Source organism: Sprattus sprattus (genome assembly GCF_963457725.1).
Source record: "Sprattus sprattus genome assembly, chromosome: 11".
Lineage (NCBI taxonomy): Eukaryota > Metazoa > Chordata > Actinopteri > Clupeiformes > Clupeidae > Sprattus > Sprattus sprattus.
In genome coordinates this window covers 7,375,002-7,400,169 of record NC_137909.1, presented here as the reverse complement: position 1 = coordinate 7,400,169, position 25,168 = coordinate 7,375,002, and the positions used below count along the sequence as shown (strand labels likewise).

Here is a 25,168-nt window from a genome sequence, read left to right as displayed (position 1 = left end):
GTTCCAGCAAGACATCTCCACTCCTCCATCTTCTTCTCAACGTTGCATCAGACATTCCGTGTGATTATTTTATTTTGGTTTGCATCTGGATGGGATGGGTTATACTGTATATACAAAATGTAATCTCAAGAGCATAACTTGCTTGCCAAAATGAATAAACAGCTTGTTATAAAATTGAAATTAAACTCATAACGATGGTATGCCGGTTATTTTCAGAGAAGCAAAACAAAGTTGTTGGAAAGCAGGAAGACATTTCATTCTCTAAAATGAAACATCTGGAACAGGGGAGGGAAACCACACCAAAAGTCATGTCGCCAGTGGTCAGTCACATGAGAGGACCTGGACCCTGTTGAAGCTGAATATTAGGGTGGCCATGACCTCCAACCCCACAGTAGCGTGCGCTCTAGTTTGTGGACGGGTGCAAATCTTATCCCACCACACCCTGACACTCAAGAAGCGCAGACAGGTAGTGACACCACTGTTGAGAGGAAATTAATCCTACCTACAAAATACTCATTGAAACAGCCACGGCTGCCCCAAGCCAAAAAAAGATTACCGGTCCTGACACTCACACGTAAGGCCATACCATGGAAGGTGCAGTGGACTGACACCTAGGCATTGTCTGGGGCTTGCGAGGGTCCTGGGGGCATGTTTATATTTCAAAATACCAGGCTTGCTTCACCCATGCTATGGTTTCGGTCTTGAACTTAAGACCTTTTATTTCTGCCAACATTGCGCATTTGCAACAGATTGTGCCGATTTATTGCTATGTGAGCAAATACATGTGTGAAATAGAGACTGGGAGGCTGTTCAACGCCCTAACACATCTATAAATACATTTAGTTTTACCTGTGTTTACGGCCATTTTAAAAAGGAATATTGCCCTTCCAGCTGGGCTTCGTGGCTGGCGCACACAAGAGGCATAAGCAGTCAATGTCACTGTTACCTTGAGTTAGACTTGTTTGAACGTCAGAGTGTGTTGTAGAACAACATATTTTAGCCAGCATTTGAACCCAGCTGTGGGAGCCAATAAATGTCCCTGAGCTGCTCTTGAAATGGAGATTGGGAGCTCATCCAAGGCTGTAGAGTTACAGGCGTTATTGATTTCAGGAAACCAAGAAGAAAAAGCTCTTATAATTACACTATACTGTGTCTCCCTTGACATAGTGTATCTGATCCTTGAATATGTAAACAAATAATAGAAATGTCCTTTGGAACCATGCACAGACATTTGTTTATTATTATTATTATCACATAAACTGAAAAACATAAATATTATGTACTTTTTTTATTGAAAAAAATCCTAATATTTAAATCCCCATTCCTCAAGATTATATCCAGCTTTTTCCGAACCAGTTCTACTTTCACTATGTTTAACCTTCTAGGGCTGACCAATCATGTGGACTTAACTGTGTCCAGCAGGGAGTGTCTTACCCATGCTGAACCTTAAGAAAGGGAATTCCTTTTATTATGAGCTCCTTTTAAGTTGTGCTGCTAACTAATGTATAGAGCTTGCAGCCGTTTAGAGCACACTCTTCTGACAGGTCTGCATTCTGACATGCAATTAATGACTCACACGTGCACAGCTTTCTCACAGGACTCAATGTAATTGGGGCCAGAGATCTCTCGAATGTTCATGCCATTAACGCAAATCCATGCTGCGGGCCTCCCAGTAACCCTCCTTCCATTCATTCCATGCACAGCCTGTCAGAAGTACAGAAAAGCTGATCAGCAGATGTGAGGTTACTGGCGTCTCCCAAACTGCCGACTAGGAGCTTTTTTTGCCTTCAAAGTCATCTATTCACCACATCAGACTCTATATAAAAAAACAGGTGGCTTACTTACTGTGTGGTGCTGATCCGCTAGTGTAGAGTACTTTAACAGATAACTAGACCTTGTCAAGTGGCAGTGTTAAAGAAGATTTAAAAAAAATCACCTTTCTAATTGTGGCTGTTGAAAGCAATGCAATCATCCGTCTGGGTGCCCTGTCATTCACCAGGATGGTTAGTACTGTATGGTACCTGATATCTTCTTCCTTAAGTTCAGGTTACTTTGCTGCTCCATTTGTTTTGGGTTTCACATGCTATGGCTCACCTCAGGACTCTCTGTATCGAGTCGTAAACACGAGCTGCTGGACCTAAAGGAAGTCCAAAACACTCACATTGGGGTGGGGAGGTGGTGGGGGGGTTCTGTCAGACCCAAATAGAGCTGCTAGATATGACCACAGGCATGGATATAGGGTTTGCACTGGAGGCTTTTTAATGCACGTTTCCTTTGAGCCAATCTTTCTCCAGCTGATTAGATCACATCTATTTTTGCCACTGCTTTGAACTTGCAATGCTGTTTTCTGGCATGGAGCACAATGGTTAATTCCCATAGTGGTCCCTGTATTAAAGCAATCTAAACAAAACTCTGACTTCCTAAAGTAGGGGGGTCTTTACCGTCAGCTCTGATAATAGCAGTTCTCTTTGAAATGATAGAAAATAAGAATGAATTGGCACTTCAAACCTCCTGAATACAAGCATACATAAGTACAAAGACTATTTAAACTGACAATGTGCACGTAAAACAAAGAGTTGTGGATAAAAATGATATCTGAATGTACTTCATGAATTCTTCTCAATGTAATTCAATGAATGTAGTATACTATAAATAATTCTTCATGCACTTACTGCATTCCATTCGCTGAAGTAGTAACCCAGCCTTTGTGGTAAAATGCTCTGTTCGGTATAAAAATAATTTTCAACAGAATGCAAAGTTCAGCATTAGCCTGCTGGATGGTTTTAATATAGTACCGACTGGCTTTCAAAAGGAACGGGGACACTATCTTTTCCTATAGCAGGCTATCATTTACAGGGTTAAACCCTCATTTCAGTAAATGCAAGACTGGTTATGGGTTTCAATCCATGTTGTGGGGAACTGTTTTATTTAGGGAAAGAGGAGACTCAATTAATGTCAGCAATTGGGTTACGTGCCACTTAGGGGATATTGATGAATTCAGGGTAATGAGTTGACTGTGCACTTATTGGACATAACCGTAAATGCACCCGTTAGTGTTTTTTGCAGTTCATAATTTTAACCTCCACAAGGCATCTGCATCAATTTACTAGAAGCTGTGGGGAATTGTTATTCCGGCGTTTAAAAAGGGTCAGGCAACTTCATTAAGGGTCAGACTTCCCTGTGTTTGAATGTAGTCCACCCTTGTGTCTCCGATATGTTCCTCATTGATGTTCTGACCTGAAAAGGCTAAATCATTTTAGGCCCAACATAGATACCGTCGATACATATAATCGATTTTTTTTTTAAATTAATGAATCAGTTTTTATTATCACATTCTTCATGGAATCAGCTTTGGAATTTTTCACAATTAAATGTGTATTTGGAGACGGTATACCAATACAGATGGCTGAGTAGGCCTACTGTCGCTGAGGTGTGGGTGGATGAGGACGAAGAGGGGGCCAGGTTAAAACTTGCTTCACTTTTGAACTCTTTCAAGTGGGAGGTTTCTTCGTGTATGCTAACAGCAGCGCCCTTCAGTGTATTACTCACACGGCCAGCCTGGAGCATGAGACAAGGTTGAAACGCAATCAAAGGTTGAAAGCGTAATAGTGAGGCTTGAAGACCAGCAATCATACACTTTTATTATGAGCTGTTAGTCTGTTTTGCAAGAAAAGAGACTGGTTTTAGCCCTGTTGAGAAAAAAATAACTTTTTTGCTCTATGAAGAGGGGGAACACGTCGCCATCCCCCTTCCAAGACAATAAAGCGGAGTTTTCCCACGGTTTTGTTAAGATGAGGTTCGTTGAAATGCGCATAGTTACAGTTTAATGCTCATTTATGCACTTTAATCCACTTACGGAACCTTTTGGGTTTATCAATTTACTCTCTAAGGGAAATACGCGAGTAGCCTAATGTTTGAACGGTGACTTTAGGTTTTACTCCGTTCTTCTCGATTTTCGTTATATGGACATTCCCGGAGGCATTGTGGCGCCCAGCATTTGCCACTCGAACTATTACGGGATTTAGGATTTGCTGCACTTTACAAGAACGCACAACGTTACTCTATCTCCAACTCATTGACAGAGAATATACGTGGATTTATTGGGTAAGTTCATTTGCGACTGTGTTCGATTTACAACGATGCTTACCATGGGGTTATTGTCACAAACACTTATTTTCGAATACTTAAAAAAAAGACGGACCTGTGCTAATGCGATGAGTTGCTATTGAGCTTTATGAGTCTCGTATTTGTTTGCCTTTCCTCTTCGAATGGATACGAAAACACACGGTCAAGATTGACGTTTTATCAACATACAATATTTTGGCTTATATTTATTCTGTGGGCGAAATACTTCCTAGTTCGCCTTCGATTTATGTACCCTACCCCATGACAACAAGTAAACGTTGTTGATATGTGCAACTCTGTTACACGAGTGTCGTGCTTAGTTAATATGGAGATACAGTATATATATGGTCCACAAACGCACAGTTTGCTTCCGAATTTGTTGCACATCTTTGGCTCTATCAGTTAGATCGTAATGAGGGAGCCTAATGAACAACTATGGTCGCTGGTGGATTTAGGGTGTGCATGTCTGCTGCATGTGGTCCCAGCGGTTTCCCCTAGACACATAAACATGCAAATTGATACAGTTCTGTTTATAAATGTATCTTGCCATGTTGATTTTAGAAGGCATGGAACGCTCTCAGCAGGTCCACACAAGATTGAGGTTTTAAAAAGTGTTTCAAATAAAACTTGGAGACTTCATCTTGTCGCAGGCTACAGCACTTGCTATCGGGGTCAAAGAGCTTATTTGGGGAATTATATTTGGCATAAAGTTATTTCTCTAATACTGCATTCGGATTGTGCTCCTTTCTTTAAATTTTCGAAATGAATGATGAAATTAAATCCAGCATCCTTGCAACTTGAGGAGCATAAGAATACCTCATTGTCTTGGCATTTGTGGTTATTTGCATACCAATGAACATGAAAATGGTCCCTGTGACGTTTTAAGGGGGTCGTCGATATGTAGACCTATTTGCTATAGTCTAGAAGAAATACACCCCAAAGTTGTTCGATTACTGATACATAATTTGATGATGGTCTCATGTACCGTTTTCTGTATTTCAGAACTCTGGTTGCCGTTTACATAGAATATTGGAGTGTCATTCAGTGCTCCACAGGTCTCGAACTAATTTAGTTATTGACTTCAATTCTCTATAAGCTATATTTCTGATGTTTAAACTTATTTTGGAGTGGTTGAGCTCTATCCAGCAGTGAATGCTTTCCTCATTGACAAACTGGTTGATTGGCCCAGTGCCGCTACACAGCGCATGGGATGAAATATGTACATGAGAAATGGTGAGAATTTTGGGGGACTTGCTTATGAGTGATTGGTGATTTCAGAAGGCAAAATTCTTTCTTTGTCTTCAGAGCTCTGGTAGCCTCAGGTTGGCATGAGGTGTTGGAAGTGTTGGCATGAGCCCCAGGCAGTTTCAGCACTGTTCAGTCTGTGAGTTTTAGCTAAGTGGCATACCCTTCCTTGGTATCTGGAAGGAGGCCAAATTGAATGACTAACTTTGCCTTGCACTGAAAGAGGAGCCCGCTCGGTTTCTGCACCTGGTCAGGCTAGGCTGCTCTCCCCATCCCCCGTCACCCCCTCCCCTTCCCCAGGTCAGTCACTGTGACTACCTCTGCCGGTTCCTGGGAGTGCCGATTCCCGCTAATGCTGCTTCAGTGTCATTTTCTGTGCTCTGATAAGACCAGAGGAATGGGATGCCATTCCTGAGCAAGCTCAGGGAGCTGTCTGTATAGTTCCAAGAGGGCGGTCTTACTCCTGCTGAAAGAAGATGTCTCTTACCTCAGTGGGCCACTGGAGTAATCATTGGTCCCCTTGGATATTGTTTGAGGGCTTTTGTAGATGGTCTGCACCAAGCACCATTTATGTATTTAGTTTGTCGATTATGTGTGTTAATTATTCCCATTAACCAGACAGATATAAAGTATGTGTTCAGTTGCATGTTCAGTAACATTGTCATTTATGCTGGATATGTTGAGCTTTACTTCATATCAGCTCTTAAGAGTTAAACTCTCAACCAATAGAAGGGGCCTTAAGCCTGGAGGTGCCATATAATGGGTGGCTTTAGGGGACTTCCATGGGAGTCTTAGCAGCTACAGGTGAAAGGCGACCGGATGAGTTATCGCAGACAAGGAGGATGGATGGGAAGAGACTAAGCAGAGACAGGCTCCCTGTCTCGGAAAACAAACACAGAGCTGAGGAATGTCATGCATGGATGCGGCAGTGCAGTAATTAAGAGCAAGGGCTTGGCTCACAGGGGGGTAGAGAGTAGGCCCAACCTTTAATTATCACAAAAGGCTTATTCACTGGCCTTACCCCCAGCTACCCCCACCCAAGCCAAGGTAGACAGAAGAGGGTTCAATGCGGTTGGGTTACAAAAATTGGGCAGTATGTAGGCCTAATATACTAATGGTTTTGTTAATGCTCAGTATTTTACTGCGTGTACATATATGGCATTTGAAGAATTGCCACAACTTCTAACTAATCCTTGTCTGATTTTGGTAACATGTAGACTGTGGTTTTTTTTGTAAGCCCTTCAGTTTTCTCCATTCCAGATTTTGTTCTGGTCTGTTACATAATTCAACCTTTCAATCACATCCCCACTGTAAAATCCCTCAGGTCTGGGACAGACATTTAAACGACTACTCATATATGAGCCAATAGGAGTAGTTCAAAACGTCTTGTTTCCATGGTTGTGAGGTACCTCCTGTGGTATTTTTTGCTCCACACAGGAAATAGACTTTGGCAAAGAGCCGTTCAGGTGGAGCTGACTGTGTTTCTATGACAGCAGGAACGGGAAGCCCGCTCTGAGTCGTGTGTATAGGTGAGGCACTCTGGAAAGGGACTTCAGGAGGGAGGGAATCTCATTCCGAGAAGAGGTATAAAGGGTTGTGGGGGAGAGTTGAATCTGCTTTCCAGAAACGACTGCCATTTGTAGGGGTTCACAGGACATGAGTAGCACTCCGCTCCAGTTTTTTTTAGCTGTTAGCCACTTGGTCCCAGGCCAGTCACGAATGAGAAAAATATTCCTGTTCACAAATGCTGGGCACAGACGGTCCTTTCCTAATCCCTCGTGTATGATGGTGAAATTCATCATCTTCCAGAAAGATCTCGCTCCTGCTGACGCCCATCGTGCCAGTTCACACTGGTGTTAAAACATAGGGAGAGAAACTGTGTGTGTGTGGGGCCAAGCAGCTGAGTGTGAGACACATCATTTGAGTTTAGGACATTTGGGAGAGGTAAACAAATCAAGGCTGGAAATAATCTGAAGTATGATTGTGCTCAGTCTCTGTTTGCCAAACCATTTATTGCCATTCCAATAATTTTGGTTAATGCAGTCTTGTTTTTGTTGAGACGTTTCTTATGTTGCCAGAAATGCATATAAGACAGTGAGATTTTACATTGGAAAGTCACAGCAGTAACTTTTTTTTCTCCATAAATCTTTGTGGAGGCTCTCATTAATTTAAGAGATTCTTAAAATGTACTGCTGGAGAGAGTTATGGGCACCTTCAGTGAAGTGAACTGCATTAATGATGTCTTCATAAACCTGCTGCACCCGGCCGCTTTGGCATTTTTCATCTAGGGTCAGAGCCCACATCGCCATTTTTATCACTGTGCAGGAAAACTCTGAAGGACGAAGACCCAAGTGTGATGAACACTTTGCCGTTGAGGCCGTAAAAATCAGGCCTCTGTAATGTATGGACACGCTTCATTCATCACTTTTACGAGTTCGTCTCAACAGGGATAGTGAAGCAGGGAAAGAGGAAGTTTATTTTTTACTTCTCTCTCCATTTAGAAGGAGTGGGGGGGTGGGCTGAGGCTCAAACGTGATGGGACATGAAGACATACGTCAATTGGGGCATGTCCCTAAACAGAGTTGACCTGAGGGTCCTGTATCTTTTTACAGCCACCCGCCTACACCATGAGTGCCACACAGTGCGCTGACATGAGTGTGACCTGTCTCAGCCCTGTTCACATGCAGTTAAGACCAGATATTTGGCCTTATGTAGACCTCCTCAGCATTCCTGTTCACTTTCCTAGAGAGATTTAGTTTCCCCCCAAATGTGGTTTCCAGAGACAAGAAAATAATATATAGAAATATTATTATAGATATAAGGATATAGGTACTCTGGGGAAAATAAGGGAAAGCATAACAAATGGATCTAATTAGAGTTGTGTGTGTCACTTTTTCTCAGGGGAGTTCTCAGAGGTAGGGGACAAGTGGGAGCAAATGGTAATTTGCCTAATGGTCGGAGGAGGGTGGCATTAAAAACAACTCTTGGATAGCGAGGGCTTTGTTGTGGGACGTTTGGTTTGGCCTGAGGCGTTGTTGGCCTCTGAAAGGAAACAAGTGGCATGCCCTAGGGGGGGACATTAACAAATGTGTGCTTCACACTTCGTAGACCACCTTTCAACGCCTACTCCCAGCTGCCCTTAGCAGCGCTGCTAACAGCTATTGGTTTATTAGCTGGCCCCAAGTTGGCCTACTCAGAGATCTTTCAAAACAGACTTATCTTTTAATCTTAACTCTTAAAATGTCTTATTTGTGAACAGGTTGTTGAAGCCTAAAACCACATCCCATTTCTTTCACCAGAGAGTGCTTTTTTATGCACAACAAATTGAAGCCACTTGTGCAGTCCTAGTGTGTATATTTTGGAGAAATGTACTGTAAAAACTCATTAATCTTCTTTGGCTTTAATAAGCACTGAAAGGCACTGTGGTTTAAGAGGAAGCATTAGTGCCCACCAGATGGAGTTTATAACTGGTTGCCTTTATGGTTTTAGCCAATCAGATGGATCTGGCCTTTGTACCCAGAGCTTTATGGATAGAAGGGCTGTTGTTGCTACTGGTTGTCAGTGGACGCTGTCAGGAGGAGACACTCACTGTGGCTGTCTCATGACCCTTCAAAGACCTTGAACTCACTGACTTTTGTCCATAAGCATTTTGAATTCAGTATGCTATTGTAGGCAGTGGGTGGGGGGGTCCGTCACTTTCAAACTGATACATTTTGAGATGAGGTGTGATCATAAACTATCATAGACATAGCAGGCGTAGCATAGCATTATTCTCTTAATAATCAAGAAGTCTAAATGTACATCTCTCTAATGAACTGATGTGGTCCCATTGGCTGTTTGATGCTTACGTGTTCTCTCCCCCTGACAGGTGACTCACCTGAAGCAGTTCAGATGGCCCTGTGCTGATCTGATGCCCCCAGCTGTCTGAATGCGTCGCCCGTGCCTAGCCTCTGCCAGCATAATGGGCACCCACAGAATGCTGCTGTCATGGAGTCTGCTCCTCCTGTGGGCCGTGCTGACCCAGCTGCCGACAGGGGCACAAGCTAGACCAGCCGTCACCGATCAAGGTACCTACTGACAGATCCCTGCACGCCTTAGGCCTCAGCCACTAGTGTGTGTGTGTGTGTGTGTGTGTGTGTGTGTGTGTGTGTGTGTGTGTGTGTGTGTGTGTGTGGTCAAGAATTGGGTTGTAGAGGTTGTACAAAGGGAGGAAGGGCATGGACATGCTATTACCTTTGCCCTGGAGTTTCTTCTTGTTTTCCTTGGGATTAGCCAGATGTGAATGTGTGGGGAATTGGGCTCTTAGAAAACAAATGCATTAACACACACACACACACACACACACACACACACACACACACACACACACACACACACACACACACGCACACACACACGCACAATTTAACAGAAGAATTTAAGGGTGCTTCAGGAATGACGTCTTTGTTTATCCTTCCTTCATTGGCTTCGTTTATCCACTTTATGATTTGGTTAAAATCCACTCTGGGGTTTAACTTTCTCTCATGTTGGATCAGAATCGTCTGGAAACTTGGAATTGGTGCGCTGGTTTCATTATCCCACGGCCCACTTGTTTAATTTTTCCACTTGTATAAGATGACAGTGTCTTTGTCAGCTCTTTCAATAAGTTTGGTCCAAACATGACTGTTCTCCAACAAGACAGTGAGACATTGAGCATGGCTCAGTTTCACAGCTAAGCCAAGATGAGGACATGTTATAGATATGGGTGCGTTTAGTACTGATATGTGTCAAATGAACATTCTTTTTTTTATAGCCTCCAGATTATTTTTGTTTTTGAGCAAGGGGGTTCTCGTGAATGATTTATGCCTGGCTCTCTCTTGAAATGGCTTTGGTCAAAAGTGATATGGAGTCGTTTGATGTGAAGCTAACAGAGGTCTCCGCCTTCTGCGGCAGCCATCTTGGCGGCTCCAGGTTCTCTCTGTTGCCAGCTCTGTTTTGATGTGGAGTTAACAAGCATGGCTGGAACTCATCAGGCCCCTTTACGCTTTCACGTTCCAGATGCTAATCACTTGCAGTTTTTCTTTTTTCCCTGGTCTTTTCCTTTTTTCTCTCACACGTTCTTTGGCTTTTGTTGTTGTGCATGCTTTCTGAGAAGTTGGACTGGGTCTCTGCTTGCCTCCCATGATGTTTGAATTACACAGGCTATATAGTCTTTGAACGACAGACTTGAAAGGATGAGCTCAGTATGTGAAAGGGTCTCAACCTCATGAAATAATGCCTCAGATTCACTGTGTGAGCTCGCAGTGCACACCCTGCTTTTCCATGAATGCCTTTTCCATGTAGCCTTTTCTTAGCAAGACAGACCCAATTAGCATGATAGTGGCTCCACAGTATGGTGATGGGGGACTGTACTCCCAAAGTCTTCGCTCTTACTCACATTTTATTTGTCATTCAAATTTAAGGGTTAATCGTTGGTTGATGAGTACAGCCCAGCAAGGATCGCCATGACTGAAATTGCTTGCAATTAAGAAACTTTACTGAGCGTAATTGCTTAAACAGAGCCAAGAGAATTATACCCTGTGCTTAAGTGCCAGTGTCTCTCCCAGTCCACTCTGGTTTGGTCTGGGTTGGAAGGGTATTTTCTGGTCTGTGTTTGAAGGGTGCCTATACTCGGGGGTGAGTACACAAGCACACAAGTGTGTTTGTATGTGGAAGCTGAATGAAGGTCTTTATCATAGGTTGTTCGTATGGAAGTGTAGGAATCTGGCTGTGTCTTTTGTGGAAGATGGGAGTGTGGGGGAGGGTCTTCTCCAGTGCACTTCCCTTTGTATTGTTCAGGTATTTGGTGTCAGGCAGGGAAGAGCTATCTGCCAGGGAAACTATAAATTAACGTACCAGTGGCAAGAAAAAAAAGGGAACACAACAAAAAAGGTTGGGTCTCCACCCTCAGGCTGATGTTCACCTTGGAGATCATGTTTCTGGGAATCATGGGAGTTCTCTCCGGCAGAATGAGCAAAGGGACGGGGATTGATGGTCGGCCTGAGCCAAGGGAGCAGCCCGGCTAGTTATCACGGCGATCTGTTTTCCGAGAGCCCAGGGAGTAGTCCAGCTCGATAGTCTGAGGAAGGATAGTCTTTCTCTGGGATAGCCCAGCGTGATACCGCCTTTTTTCACCCGTCACTTATGTGAAATTTGTGGTGGTAATTCACACAGCGTATCGGCACATTGAAAGGAAATGCTGGCTCACATCACCTCATGGCACACACACACACACACACCAGGTCACACCGCTTGAGTGACAGAGCACCCTAATTTCATGACTTGTGGGTTGGCAGGGAAAGAACCCAGCCGCGGACTTTCCACGTTTCCCTTTTGATTTGTTTTTCCTCTCTTTCGTTCTCTCTCTATCTCCCTCCTTCCTTTCTCCTGCCTGCTTTTACAGCAGTGTTGAATACTTTTCAGCAAGAGGCCTGCAAGCTGCAGTCTGGCAGTGCACTGCAGTATTTACTGCTCAGGCAGGAAATCCCAACAGCAATCCACTAGGCCGATTGCTTCCTCTGTGGAACCTTGGCCAAGTTCGATGCCGAACACCAAATCTGGTAGATTAACTACACCGTCACACACAATTGAACTAGCTGCATTTTGCAGTAGAGCGCAGTTTGTGCAGCCAGTCTGAAAATATAAAGTGTCACAAAGGGACTGTGAGCAGAAAAAAACATGGCAGGCATAACTCTGGGAGGTTTTGTGAGAAGAGTTTTAGGAAATCAGATGGTCTGAATTATCCCTGCTGAATAGGGACTGAAACTCAATCCTCTTTCTTTTCAGAGCTTGGCTAGTTCAGACCTGCAGTTTTAGGATGAACCTCAGGCAGGGGTGACGTGATGTTTGTCTGTGAATTTGAGCAGAATATTTTGGTTGGTCAGGCTGGCTCTGAAATGACATGCCAGCCCAAATAAAAACCTGACTCCTTTCAGACCGAACTCCCCTCTTTTTCCTTCCATGAAAGCATTTTTTTTTAGCTTCACACATGCAACCATCTGTTTTTCAGCTACATTTTTTTCTTTCTTTGTCAAAAGTCCTCATGTACATAATACCTTTTTGTCTTGCAATCCCGCAACATCCTGTTTTATTTCAGCGCACAAAAACATCTAAATTGAACTTGGGCTTGTTTCTTCAAATTATGGCGGGATTCCAGAAGCAAAAGCTGCTCTCAATTTCCGACCCTTATGCCACTCCATCTCAAGATTTTATGCCCTTCCCCTTGCATCATGCTCACCCCCAGTGTGTTGTTGACTGGTTCCAATTTTGAAAAGGGAACAGTTCGTGTTTGTTGTTCATGGTTGCTCTGTCTTGCTCAAAGTCCAGTGGTCTGTGCTTATGTTCAGAGATATGCTCTGAATACAGGCCTACACAGGCTGACTGAGAAGCTTGCTGCCAATTCTCACCCTTAATTACAATGCTTTGTATGTAATTTATGAAGAGGGGCTGTGCCATTGGATCCTTAAAAGTCAGATCCCATAGTATTGATGTTTGCTACCAAAGTAGGGTAAGATTGTGAGAGACTTTGGGAAGATGCATTTGTTGTATTCTCAGGAGTAAAGAGATGCATTTGAACATTCTGTTTTTTAGTCGGATGAGTGAAAGGATATAATCACAAGAGGTTTTAGCAAAGTAAATCCAACAAGATCACACGAAACACACTGATGCTGACTCTACTAGGGCTGTGTAGGCCCAAGCATGCGCACTCCCATCACTGATTTCTCTGCTCTGATAAGTCACTGGAATGTTTACCAGCAGTTCTATCAGGAAAAACTTCTGGAGGAAACGAGGTAGTATACTCTAGATTAACCCAAGGATGGAAAGGGTTTGTATGGGGGTTGGATTGGGGGGGGGGGGTGGGGGTGGTGTACACACTGTTTCCAGATCAGATCTAAATTTGAATTGGGAGAGACGTGCCCTCACTCAGCTCACTCTCTTCCTAGCCTCCTGCACTTCACTCAGGGTTTGGTTTTAAGCAGAAAGCTGATCCTACCCCCCTCAGCCCTTTTTCCTGCTGGGATTAAGGGGCCTGTGATCCAGGAAATACCTCCACTTGGCTCAAGTAGGGTTTCCATGACAACTGGCAGTGGGGCCTGCTGTTACAGGCCTCCATGCTTGTCTTTAAACACCCCCTCCCCTGGCTACTCCACCAGCCCCCTTCATTCGCCACAGGACCCTCCTGCATTGTTACAGACATTTTGTTAAGACAAAAGGAAGGGGAGTGGTTTGTTTGACAATTACGATGACCTTTGGCAGGATGGCTGTTTTGGTTTTGAATGAGTATTTTAAGGGGGGAAAAGTTGTGTGTATAGCATCAGAGCTTCTCTGGCTATTGTGTTTAGATGAAGAGACCAACTTCATTTCAATCTCAAATGGCTTTAATGAATAGGAGAAGTTAATCTTTAAACTGTTTCCTTTTCCCATTCAAAGTGCCTACAGTTGTGTTTCACCTTTTTCACTGACTTATGCTCCTCTGAAGTTTTTCTCCATTGTTTAAGATAAACCCAATGACTGAATTTGATTATGTTATGAATTTGGGACTTAATGATGTAGAGATGGATACATTTCAGAATGTATTTGATGGAGGGATGCATTTGTTTGTTCTCTCTGGCTCATGTGTGTTGTTCAGGGGAATCTTCTGGTCGGTGGTGGCTCTTTATTGTCTGGTGCACACTTTTATTTGGTGGCGTTTTTTCCTGTTTAGGGTTTTCCTCACTTGAGTTGCCATTGTCCCGCTAGTCTTGGAAAAAATACAACATCTTTTTTTCTTTCCTCGTCCCCAAAGCCCCAGACACCCAATGCATGCCATCTTTTGTTGTTGTTTCATCTACCACCAGTCCAGTCGGAGGTGAAAATGGAGCCGTACATGTTGTTCCCCGGGGAGCGCTTAGTGCTGCCGTGCCTTGGGCACGAGGAGGCGCAGCAGGAGGTCAGGTGGACCAAGCAGGGGGCACCCTTAGCGAGCGGAGATCGAATGCTGCTCCGCGCCGGCCAGCTGGAGATTGAGGCGGTGGTGCAGTCTGACTCGGGCCTGTACAGCTGCTTTATCCTTGGCCCTCTGGCCAACCACAGCGCCTTTTTCTCAGTGAACGTCACAGGTACGTGCCACACATGCGGGTGTAGGTATGTGTCAATGACCCCTGTGGAGCTAAGCCCATGAACAAGGTCACAAGGTCACAGATTGTGAAAGTCCGAGTGAGCTAAGCCCTTGAGCGGTTTCCTTCCCCCAACTGAAACGAGTCCTATGTTTGGTTAGGAATCTCACTTCAAGGTTCACTAGCCATAAATGGTATTTGCAAGGAATGCATTTGCCAGATATGCTGATTGCTTGTGTCAAGGCACCATCCCTAGCCCGGAGCCTGTGCACATGGGGCTCGGAGCCCCACACATGCACTCTTGAATCCAGGCCTGCTGAAGCCTCTGGCAGGCATCTGCTCATGAATCGCCTCACAGTAGGGCAGTGTGATGAGCAGCGCCTTGGAAGAGAAGCCTCCACGGTGACTCATGGTGTCTGAGTTTGTGTACGCCACTGACGCAAGTGGACAGTGGTCAGGGCCAGGCCTTCTCCACTGAGGCCACAGCTGGGAGAGGCAGGAAGACTTTGAAGGATATGTTTTTTGAACTGTGTGGCATAGCAAATATCTAATCAAAAGATCCTTAAATTAACATTTAATGTTTGTATTTTGTTATTTTTACACAAAGTATACACACATCTTTTAAACACCGTTATTTAGTGTTTAAAGATGATTATCAATATGGGAATTAAGTAAGATGCTTTGACCTTGCAAACCTATGTGTCATATGTGTATATTGTTGTAATGAGTGTCATAAATTTGAGAATGGAGGGTACTGAAAAAGAGGATACGTCTTCACTAAACACTTAATGCTTTTCTCATTATCTGCAGCTGATGCAGTGGCCTCCTCTGAAGATGAGGACGATGATGAATCTTCCTCTGAAGAGAACAAACTATCAAGCAGCCAGAAACTTCTACGTAAGTCTAAATGCACAAGCACATCTTTGTGGGTACTCATGTATAGAAAATATGTAAGTGTGTGAATGTATGTGAATCCCAGCTATGTAGTTCGTCATATGGCATTAGAAGCTATGAGTCATTTATTCATGTAAACGCTCCTGTTGCCTAACGTCCTATTCTCCTGCACGTCTCCTCTCATCCTCTCATCCTCTCATCCTGTCCTGTTCTTCAGCTATGGCGCCGAGGTGGTCTCAGCCTGAGAAAATGGAGAAGAAGCTACATGCTGTCCCTGCAAGCAAAACGGTCAAGTTCCGGTGCCAGGCAGAGGGCAACCCCACGCCTGGTCTCCGCTGGCTAAAGAACGGCAAAGACTTCAAACGGGACCAACGCATCGGTGGCTTCAAGGTGAGTGACCAACCTCTGCTCTCATCTCTTCATCTGACCAAGTCCTGACCAGCCCTAACCAATACTTAAAGCCATCTTATCAGCTTCATGCTGAACATTCAATCACAATCTGGATGTGTGTGTGTGTGTGTGTGTATGTGTGTGTGTGTGTGTGTGTGTCGGGCGGGGGGGGGGGATGGGGGGGGGGGGGGGAGGAGGGAGGGGTGGCTTACAACCAGGCCATGAGGAGAGAAGCTGACACCTCCCAGCACAATGGGCAGGTGTGAGCTCCGAAATGGGAATGCCCCCAGGGGAGCCACCTGAGCAGGCCCCCGCCACCCCACCCTCGTTTAAAATGTGCACACAAACACAACCGCAGGCTTGGGTTACGGGTTACTCTCCTCCCGTCAGCCCTACGAGGAAAGCCGTCACAGGTTATCATGGATTGCTGTTCTGGAAGGAAACGAGCACTGTGTGGTGAAAGGGGCATTTTCTTTTTTAGATAAACAGACAAAGGGATTTATGGCGTAGCAAAATGTCGTCATGAATGTGTTGTTTACTCTCCCACATTTATTATGTTTAACCAGTGCTTTCAGCATCTGCTAACTGCCTACATTTCCCTTCTCACCCCCTTAGCTAAGGGAGCACATGTGGACCATTATCATGGAGTCGGTGGTGCCCTCAGACAAGGGCAACTACACATGTGTGGTGGAGAACAAGCATGGCATGATCAACCACACCTACCAGCTGGATGTAGTAGGTCAGTTCAAACTTATTATTTACTCTTTTTGAACTTTATAAATAGTGACACTAATGCCTTGGCCAGAACAACAACTGCAACTGAGTGTGTGGAAGGTAATGCATGCTGGACAAGGACAGCTGACACCATCCACTTAAGTGAACATCGTTCAAGTGGACCTATTGGATTTCTGGAAATGGGTTTGGATTATGTTTCTCTCTTCACCTCTCGACTTGTACGCCACTCTCCACAGAGCGCTCCCCTCACAGGCCCATCCTGTACGCAGGGCTGCCGGCTAACCGCACGGCGGTGGTTGGCAGCGACGTGGAGTTTGTGTGTAAGGTGTTCAGTGACCCACAGCCCCACATCCAGTGGCTCAAGCACATCGAGGTGAATGGGAGTCGAGTGGGGCCCGATGGCCTGCCCTTTGTTCGCATTCTCAAGGTAAGAAACAGTCAATTTTGTTTGGAGGGGGCTTTAAATGAAACTCTTGACAGTCTTTCTCAATGAATTGCATCAATAAACAGAAAGTCATAAAATATGATGCCTGGCAAATGTTTTATCATAAAATGATTAGTCCATTTGTGTTCGCTTTAAGTCTGAAGTGTGAATGAGTATGATACCAATAATAACTTACAGAGGTAAAATATTGAATAATGATTGTGATTCCTATGAGATCCATTTCGGTCATGAGAAAACCTCCTTTTTCATGGCTGCTTTTATCTTGTGGTCCCCAGCACTCGGGGGTCAATAGCTCGGACACCCAGGTGCTGACCCTCTACAATATCACTGAGGAGGAGGGTGGCGAGTATATATGCAAAGTGTCCAATTATATAGGAGAGGCTAATCAGTCGGCCTGGCTTACTGTCCTCAAGCATGAGGCTCAAGGTAAACGTCTCAGATGGGCCGTCGCCGGCAAATACACAGGCCTGGATGAGCATGAGTGTATTTCTCCCTATCTCTCAGTTCCTTCCCCTTGGATTCTCTAACTATGCCATGGAACCTCCCAGCAGACTTAGCAAGAAGGCTTCAGCAAGGGGCTGTTGCTGAATGAAAGTTCTAGGTTGCTGATGGAGAGTTCCATGTAGCCCATCTCTGGCGCGTGTGGAGATGGAGGTGGTTGTGGGTTGGTGGTGGACAGGTGTGCTTCCTCCTTCTTTAGGCGGTGACGCGGCAGTGCAGTGCAGCGCATCAGATGTTTTTTTGGGGGTGTTCTTTTTTTTTTTGGTGAGGGTGCTCCTTCTGCTCCTGCTTTCTGAAGCCACTCGTGTTCCCTCTGAGTTGAGGGGATTGGGACTGGAGATCGGGTCTTGGGGAGGTCCGGTGGATCTTGGCCATCCCTCCTCCCCCCCTGGAGCGGCCCTTTCTCCAGTGTCCTTTACAGGGCTGCCCCTCTTTTCCAGTCTCTTCCTTTCCTCCTCCTGACATTATGGGTGTCTGGGGTTCTGCCTCTCTGTTCTCTTACAGGCTGCGGGGGTAAATACCACGGATAAGGAGATGGAAGTCCTTCTGCTGAAGAATGTCTCCTTTGAGGACGCTGGAGAGTATACTTGCTTGGCGGGCAATTCTATCGGGCTCTCGCATCACTCTGCATGGTTGACTGTTGTCAAAGGTATCGGTGCTTTCCTGTCCTCCTTAGATCTACTTCTGTGGCTTTCTCTTCATTTCTTTTATTCTGGATCTTTACCTCAGTGATTGTTCTCTCGTGTCAGACACTTGTGCTGTAGTAAAACCTAGTTTGTGCTAGATAACTCATTTGCTGAAGATAACCCTGCCACACACAAATTGAATGTATTTGCTTGGACCTGACTGCTCTGAATCTTTGCCATTCACCGAGACAGGCCTACCATGAAACAAACCTGATAATGTGTGCCACTAAACGTGCAAACAATCATAGACTTCCATAATTTTACAAGTTTTTCTATCACATTAAGCCCACAAAGAAACAATTTGACTTCTAAAACAGATCAATGATTGGACCCCCAGACCGGGCCCGGTACAGTGACGGCTGTGTCTGACACCCAATGCTCTTTTTCCTCTATCCTGTTTCGTTTGTCTTTTTGGTGTAGCTTTGACTCATAAGTGAACACATTCACTGCTTGCCAGTATTATAAATGAAACAACATTATATAAAACATTATATTTAAACATTATATTTTAACCACAAATACAAACAGGTAATTTTAAAATAGCTCTGTAGACTTCCATTAGTACTTCCATTATGGATGCTATTTTTACCATTGTGACGTTGGCATTGCAGTTGAAGTGTTGTTTTCCTGCCTTCTTATTAATACTGATGGCATTTTATTACTGTGAAATGCCCTATCACTCCATTCATGATGTTTAAGCTGATCATTTACATCTGTGATGTCAACCTCCTGGTTGGTCCACACATGAACACAATGATAAGGCTTCTCGCCATCTTCCAAACACAAGTGTGACCACTTGTGTGATTTTTCTCTGAATGAAATTATTGCTAATTATTGCTAAATTACTAAATGCTAATTTATGTTGATTCCTCATGTCTTAACCTTGTCCCGTATTCAAAGTGTTATCCTGTGTTATCCTGTGTTATCCTGTGTTATCCTGTGTTATCCTGTGTTTGCCTGTGTTTGCCTGCGTGTGTGTTAGCCTGCGTATGTGTTAGCATGCGTGTGTGTGTGTGTGTGTGTGTGTGTGTGTGTGTGTGGGTGTGTGTGTGTGTGTGCGCGATTGATCTAAGCCTCTTTATTGCAACCACCGCACAGCCCATCCAAAGGCTCTCTCAGTAGACCTGCGTTTGATGTGTTTTGGTGTAGCTTTGACTCATAAGTGAACACATTCACTGCTTGCCAGTATTATAAATGAAACAACATTATATAAAACATTATATTTAAACATTATATTTTAACCAAAAATACAAACAGGTAATTTTAAAATAGCTCTCTAGACTTCCATTAGTACTTCCATTATGGATGCTATTTTTACCATTGTGACGTTGGCATTGCAGTTGAAGTGTTGTTTTCCTGCCTTCTTATTAATACTGATGGCATTTTATTACTGTGAAATGCCCTATCACTCCATTCATGATGTTTAAGCCTGCGTATGTGTTAGCATGCGTGTGTGTGTGTGTGTGTGTGTGTGTGTGTGTGTGTGTGTGTGTGTGGGTGTGTGTGTGTGTGCGCGATTGATCTAAGCCTCTTTATTGCAACCACCGCACAGCCCATCCAAAGGCTCTCTCAGTAGACCTGCGTTTGATGTAAAAGAATAGAGGCATGTGCTTGTAGGCCTGTGCCATTGTGGCCGCCCAGGGTGTTTTGGCGCAGACGGGCCCGTTTCATGCTTGTGCAGGGCACGGCTGCAGCCTCACACCGGCGGAGAATGTGGGGCGAAATCCTACGCCACAAAGGGGCCATTATGGAGCCACAATAGGAGTTTGTCCTCTCTGCTCAGTGCCAATAGTGTCAAATGCACTGGTTGGAAATAAAGCAGGGGCCCTTGTTAGTGTGTGTGTGTCTATGTGTGCATGCATGCGTGTGTGTTTGTTCTTGTACACTTCCGACAAATGGGTGGCAGCTGAATGGTTGACACAACGATCTAAATAAACTTTGAGTTGTCCCTGGGTAAACAGATCTGTCACACCTGGCGGCTCTGGTGGTGTTTATATGTGCCCCGGTGTGGGCTCGCCATCTGACCTTTTGACCTCCTTGAACCCTGTTCCCAGCCATGCCCCCCACTGACGTGGCCAGCCAGACCTATCTGGAGGTCCTGATCTACTGCGTGGGCTTCTTCCTCATCTCCATCATGGCCGGGGTGGCCACCATCGTCAAGCTTCGCAGCTCCTCCAAGAAGAGCGAGTTCAACGGGCAGCTGGCCGTCCACAAGCTGGCCAAGAGCATGCCCCTCCGCAAGCAGGTAACAGAAAGTAGATAAGGGGTTTGAAGCTCTACTCATTAACAGCTCTTTCTGTACCGCTCAGGCTGAACGCACTGGACTAATACGCTGAGCTGAAGCCTTAATGGAGGACGATGTGCAATAAGCAAACATCCTGAGCCTCTCTTAGCTGGATTATTTTGGTATTTTTTATTTAATTCACTACATGATCCCAATAGCCTCTGCTTTCTGCCTTCAAAGCACACCCTTGAGCAGGACATGGCTTGGCCTTCCTTTCCCTCTCTCTTACTCAATTCTGGTTTTCATTCATCCCAAACCCGTGAGTGCAGTAAGACTGACCTCTCCCTCTCCGCCTGCAGGTGTCTGTGGACTCCAGTTCCTCTCTGCACTCCGGGGCGATGCTGGTGCGCCCCTCACGCCTCTCCTCCAGCGGAACCACCTTGCTGCCGGGGGTGACTGAGTACGAGCTCCCCCAGGACCCACGCTGGGAGTTTACCAGGGACAGGTAAAGGCCTCTTCACAACACCCGCTCACCGCTTAGCGGTGTGACAGTCAGAGAGTCAAATCAGAGCATCTCTGTACACATACTTACTCTTGTCTCTGTTGTTGTCTTCCCAGGCTGGCTCTTGGGAAACCCCTGGGAGAGGGCTGTTTTGGGCAAGTGGTCATGGGGGAGACCCTGGGGCTGGACAAGGAGAAGCCCAACCGTCTGGCCAAAGTGGCTGTCAAGATGCTGAAATGTGAGTTATGGGGGAGTTTTACTCAGCTAAATGTATTACTCTAGACTTTTTAGACAATATTTTTTTTTTAAGTGCCATTGTCTGTGAGAAGACAGAATGTTTTTTATTACACTTTAGATATTTGAACCTCATACAACAAAACCTCAACCACACAGTACTGGTTGCTATAACATGGAATTTTTATTTCAGCTGATGCCACAGAGAAAGATCTCTCAGATCTCATCTCAGAGATGGAGATGATGAAGATCATTGGGAAACACAAGAACATTATCAACCTGCTGGGAGCATGCACACAGGATGGTGAGAGAGCTCTATGACCTTTACTATGAATAAGAATAATTCTCCACTAGACCTAATGTCCATGTTCTACGGGGCATTCGCAATCATCTCATGCTATCCATCGTTATTCCAGGGCCTCTGTACGTGATTGTGGAGTACGCCTCCAAAGGGAATCTTCGGGAATACCTGCGTGAGCGACGACCTGCTGGCATGGAGTACTGCTACAACCCTGACGAGGTGTCATTGGAGAGCATGTGCATCAAAGACCTAGTGTCCTGTGCCTATCAGGTGGCTCGGGGCATGGAGTACCTGTCATCCAAAAAGGTGAGGGTTGTGTGTCAACTGTTAGTGCTGTCTTTGGCCTGTTTTAGTTAGCTTGGGTTTAGCCTTGTCTTAGAGCCACCTTGATTCATGGAACATGGGAGTCGAGGGAATATTCCGGTAAAATCTGTTATTGAAAAAGCTTGTGAATGCTTAGCAGCTGGCCTTACTGTGTGTGTGTGTGTGTGTGTGTGTGTGTGTGTGTGTGTGTGTGTGTGTGTGTGTGTGTGTGTGTGTGTGTGTGTTGTACATTAGTGTATTCACAGAGATCTCGCTGCCCGGAATGTCCTGGTCACAGAAGACAATGTAATGAAGATAGCAGACTTTGGCCTGGCCAGAGACATCCACCACATAGATTACTACAAGAAGACGACAAATGTGAGTGTTGTAATCATCATTTACAGATGAAAGCGTTATTATGTGTTGGAGGAAATTAGGATATATTTATAATAATTTCAGTGCTTGACAGTACTGTTTGAGATGATATATCATTATGGGTCACTGGGCTATGCTGTGTTGATGTGAGGGAATGCTAACATAAACGTCCTTCCACTTCCTAGGGTCGCCTGCCTGTAAAATGGATGGCCCCCGAAGCTTTGTTTGACCGGATCTACACCCACCAGAGTGATGTGTGAGTCATCAGTACAACTCAATTGATTAATTCATTCCTCCCAGGGTTTGTTTACTAAGTTGGTAGAATGCCAGATTTGCCTGGGAGAGGTACAAGAAAGTGTTTAATGTCAAATGTATCACTCATTTGAGACTACTATAGATTTGTCTGGAAAGAGTGTCCACTTTATTTCTGTCGAGTAAATTCACCCAAATCTAAATCTCTCATGTTTCATCATTACCCGTGGTTGGTGTGTCAGGTGGTCTTTTGGGGTGCTGCTGTGGGAGATCTTCACCCTGGGTGGGTCCCCGTATCCTGGGGTGCCTGTGGAGGAACTCTTCAAGCTCCTGAAGGAAGGCCATCGCATGGACCGGCCGACGACCTGCCCGCAGGAGCTGTAGGTTTCACAGCATGGCACAACATTTAGTCTCTCTTATTTGTATAGCTTTCCCTTCAAGAGTATTTCAATAAATATTAGGTTAATTATCATCTGTATATTTGGTCGGGTTCTTGTTTGTTAGTTTTTTTCCGCCGGGCTTTACCAAATATGTTTGTGTTTCCATTAGCAACTGTTTTCTTTCCTAGTCTCTACCTCAGAGTACTAAAACAGTGTTCGCAGTATTGGCTGAGATAAATGGGACTTTCTTCTCCTCCTCAGGTACCTAATGATGAAAGATTGCTGGCATGCTGTTCCTACTTACAGACCCACATTCAAACAGCTGGTAGAAGACCTAGACCGCATCCTGTCCATGACATCCAACCAGGTGATGACACTGGGCCTACTCATACACACGTTTGTAGATATTGGCTGAGATGTCATAGATATTGGCATTCACTCTGCAAATCTTGGCTCTGACTTTGGATTTACTGGAATCCGCTCTGAGAAAACACACTACCTACCATAAATAAAAATGCTGACAGCACCGTATGGTCAACCTACGTTTGGCAAAATGAGACTCTATGGAAGTCAGGAGATCTTTCCCCCTCCCTTTTTATGTTTGTGGTATTTGAGCCCCAGTGACAGTTTGTATTTCACACTGGCTCACTAAAGCAATGCTGCCCTTGTTTGTGATTTCATTCGTAGGAGTACCTGGACCTGTCAGAGTGTCTGGATCCGTATTCCCACGTCGTCATGGATACCCGTAGTTCCACGTGTTCCTCCGAGGCAGACTCCGTCTTCTCCCAAGATGCCGGGGCCGAAGAGCCCTGCCTTCCGGTTCCCCACTCCCAAAACTCCAGCCGGGCCTTCAGGAAGCACTGAGGGCCCTTCTGAAAATGCCACAGGAATTTCCCATTTCTACCAGGTTTCATGTTAATCTCCAGCCAAAGGTCCAGAGACACAGAGACGGTCACTCTCAGTCTGGCATCTGATGCAGAGGAAAGACTCATAGCTAAAGCAATGCCTCATGGAAAATCAGACTGAAGGTCTGCTCACTGCTTTCATTAAGCAGCTTTTCAGCAGTTAAAATACCTCGTCCCACCACGTTACAACAAGGGTGCGCATCTGACCGATTAAGCTTGGGTATGGACAAGTGGCCAATGTCAGCTGTGTGAGGAATGAGTGATGATGACTTAGCGACTGGACGAGCAGCTGGAGATCTTGGCTGGACTGTTACGACTCTGAGGGGGAGCCAGGGCCTCTAGGCAGGAAGTGTTCTACATATTCAGCTGACATTGTTGCTCTGCCTTTGCATTTTAAACACATTCATCTTTTTGGCCTCGTAGAAACACCCTTGCACTTGTAAGTGGGGGTTTGACGTGGAGACTCTGGAAGGCACCAGAAATGGGGTAGACTTATAAAGGAAAGGACATCTCGCCTAAACGGAATGGAGCCCAACATTGTTATTTTGCAGAAACTTCAGGCTCCCCATGGCATTCGAGAAGAGACTTTAGTCGAAAGATCACCCTACCTTTTATAAAGAGTAATTGTATGCCGTTTTTTCCTTAATATTTGAGACCAAACCTCAGAAAGAAAGAAGTCTTCTATAATACATTACCCAACAGCCCTGGCTGTCTGTAAATACAGTTAAATTGTATAAATATTATTATATATATATGTACACTTGTTTCTTTTTAATTATTTTTGTATGAGGTCTCTCATTTCTAACGCAGTCAATGAAATATAGTTTTGAAAGGAGAAAGTTAGTTGGGGTGAGGGTTCCCAGAGAGCGAGAGAGAGAATAAGCTAATGTTGATCCAGGCCAGTTTGTATTAATAGGTGTTGAGCTTGTAATTCCTTATGATACCTTGTGCATATATTTTGTTGCGGAATAAACTTGTGCCAGTAACGTAAAATGGACTATATTTGCAGGTCATTACCATGAACATATGATACACAATGAGCAATGTAGATTGTTAAAAGACCCATATCTCATTAAAGAATGTAATTAAAAACATACCAAGTGCATCTGATTAATCCTCAACTTCTCTTTTAATGATGCATACTACATACCTGTACATAGTGTCCTAGTGCTTTCTGTTCCATAGGCCAAAGTTAAGAACCGTTTGAAAATGATATCAAGAATTTATATCTAAATGTGTCCTCTGGTAGGATGTGCATTTACTGGCAGTTGGTGTTGACAATCATCTTAACCCGATGTTTCCACCTGTCAACACAGGTTTAAACTCTCGATGAAGGGCACAACTGGTTAATGATTGTCGGAGGACTGAGGACAATGAAATTCTAAGATTATATGGACTCCAATGGTGATAACATCTTATTGTTTAATAATATGCCATAGTGTTAATGTTTATATAGTGGCTGTGCAATTATGTACAACTCAACCAAGCATGATGGCAAACACCTCTATTAAAGGAATATTAATAACACAACTGAAATTGGACTTTGCCCCATTGAGTG

General features: G+C 44.6%; 1 protein-coding gene across 1 annotated transcript; it reads left to right on the top strand.

Annotated features, from left to right (window-relative positions):
* Positions 1 to 3,588: 3,588 nt before the first annotated feature.
* Positions 3,589 to 24,737, top strand: fgfr1b (fibroblast growth factor receptor 1b). Its single transcript, XM_080847673.1, has 17 exons — positions 3,589 to 4,104; positions 9,239 to 9,437; positions 15,294 to 15,380; positions 15,595 to 15,767; positions 16,383 to 16,506; positions 16,739 to 16,929; positions 17,953 to 18,097; positions 20,189 to 20,379; positions 20,718 to 20,863; positions 20,977 to 21,098; positions 21,288 to 21,398; positions 21,511 to 21,701; positions 21,954 to 22,076; positions 22,259 to 22,329; positions 22,568 to 22,705; positions 22,967 to 23,072; positions 23,393 to 24,737. The coding sequence occupies exons 2-17, from the start codon at positions 9,299 to 9,301 to the stop codon at positions 23,567 to 23,569; spliced, it is 2,235 nt and encodes a 744-aa protein (XP_080703799.1). The 5' UTR covers positions 3,589 to 4,104; positions 9,239 to 9,298; the 3' UTR covers positions 23,570 to 24,737.
* Positions 24,738 to 25,168: the final 431 nt, after the last annotated feature.

Bases quoted from the DNA above. Each gene is read 5' to 3' on its own strand.
- fgfr1b (XM_080847673.1), top strand. From the start codon at position 9,299: ATGCGTCGCCCGTGCCTAGCCTCTGCCAGCATAATGGGCACCCACAGA. The intron at 18,098-20,188 runs GTATCGGTGCTT...CCCTGTTCCCAG, and splicing joins ATGGTTGACTGTTGTCAAAG to CCATGCCCCCCACTGACGTG. The intron at 21,099-21,287 runs GTGAGTTATGGG...TTTTTATTTCAG, and splicing joins GGCTGTCAAGATGCTGAAAT to CTGATGCCACAGAGAAAGAT.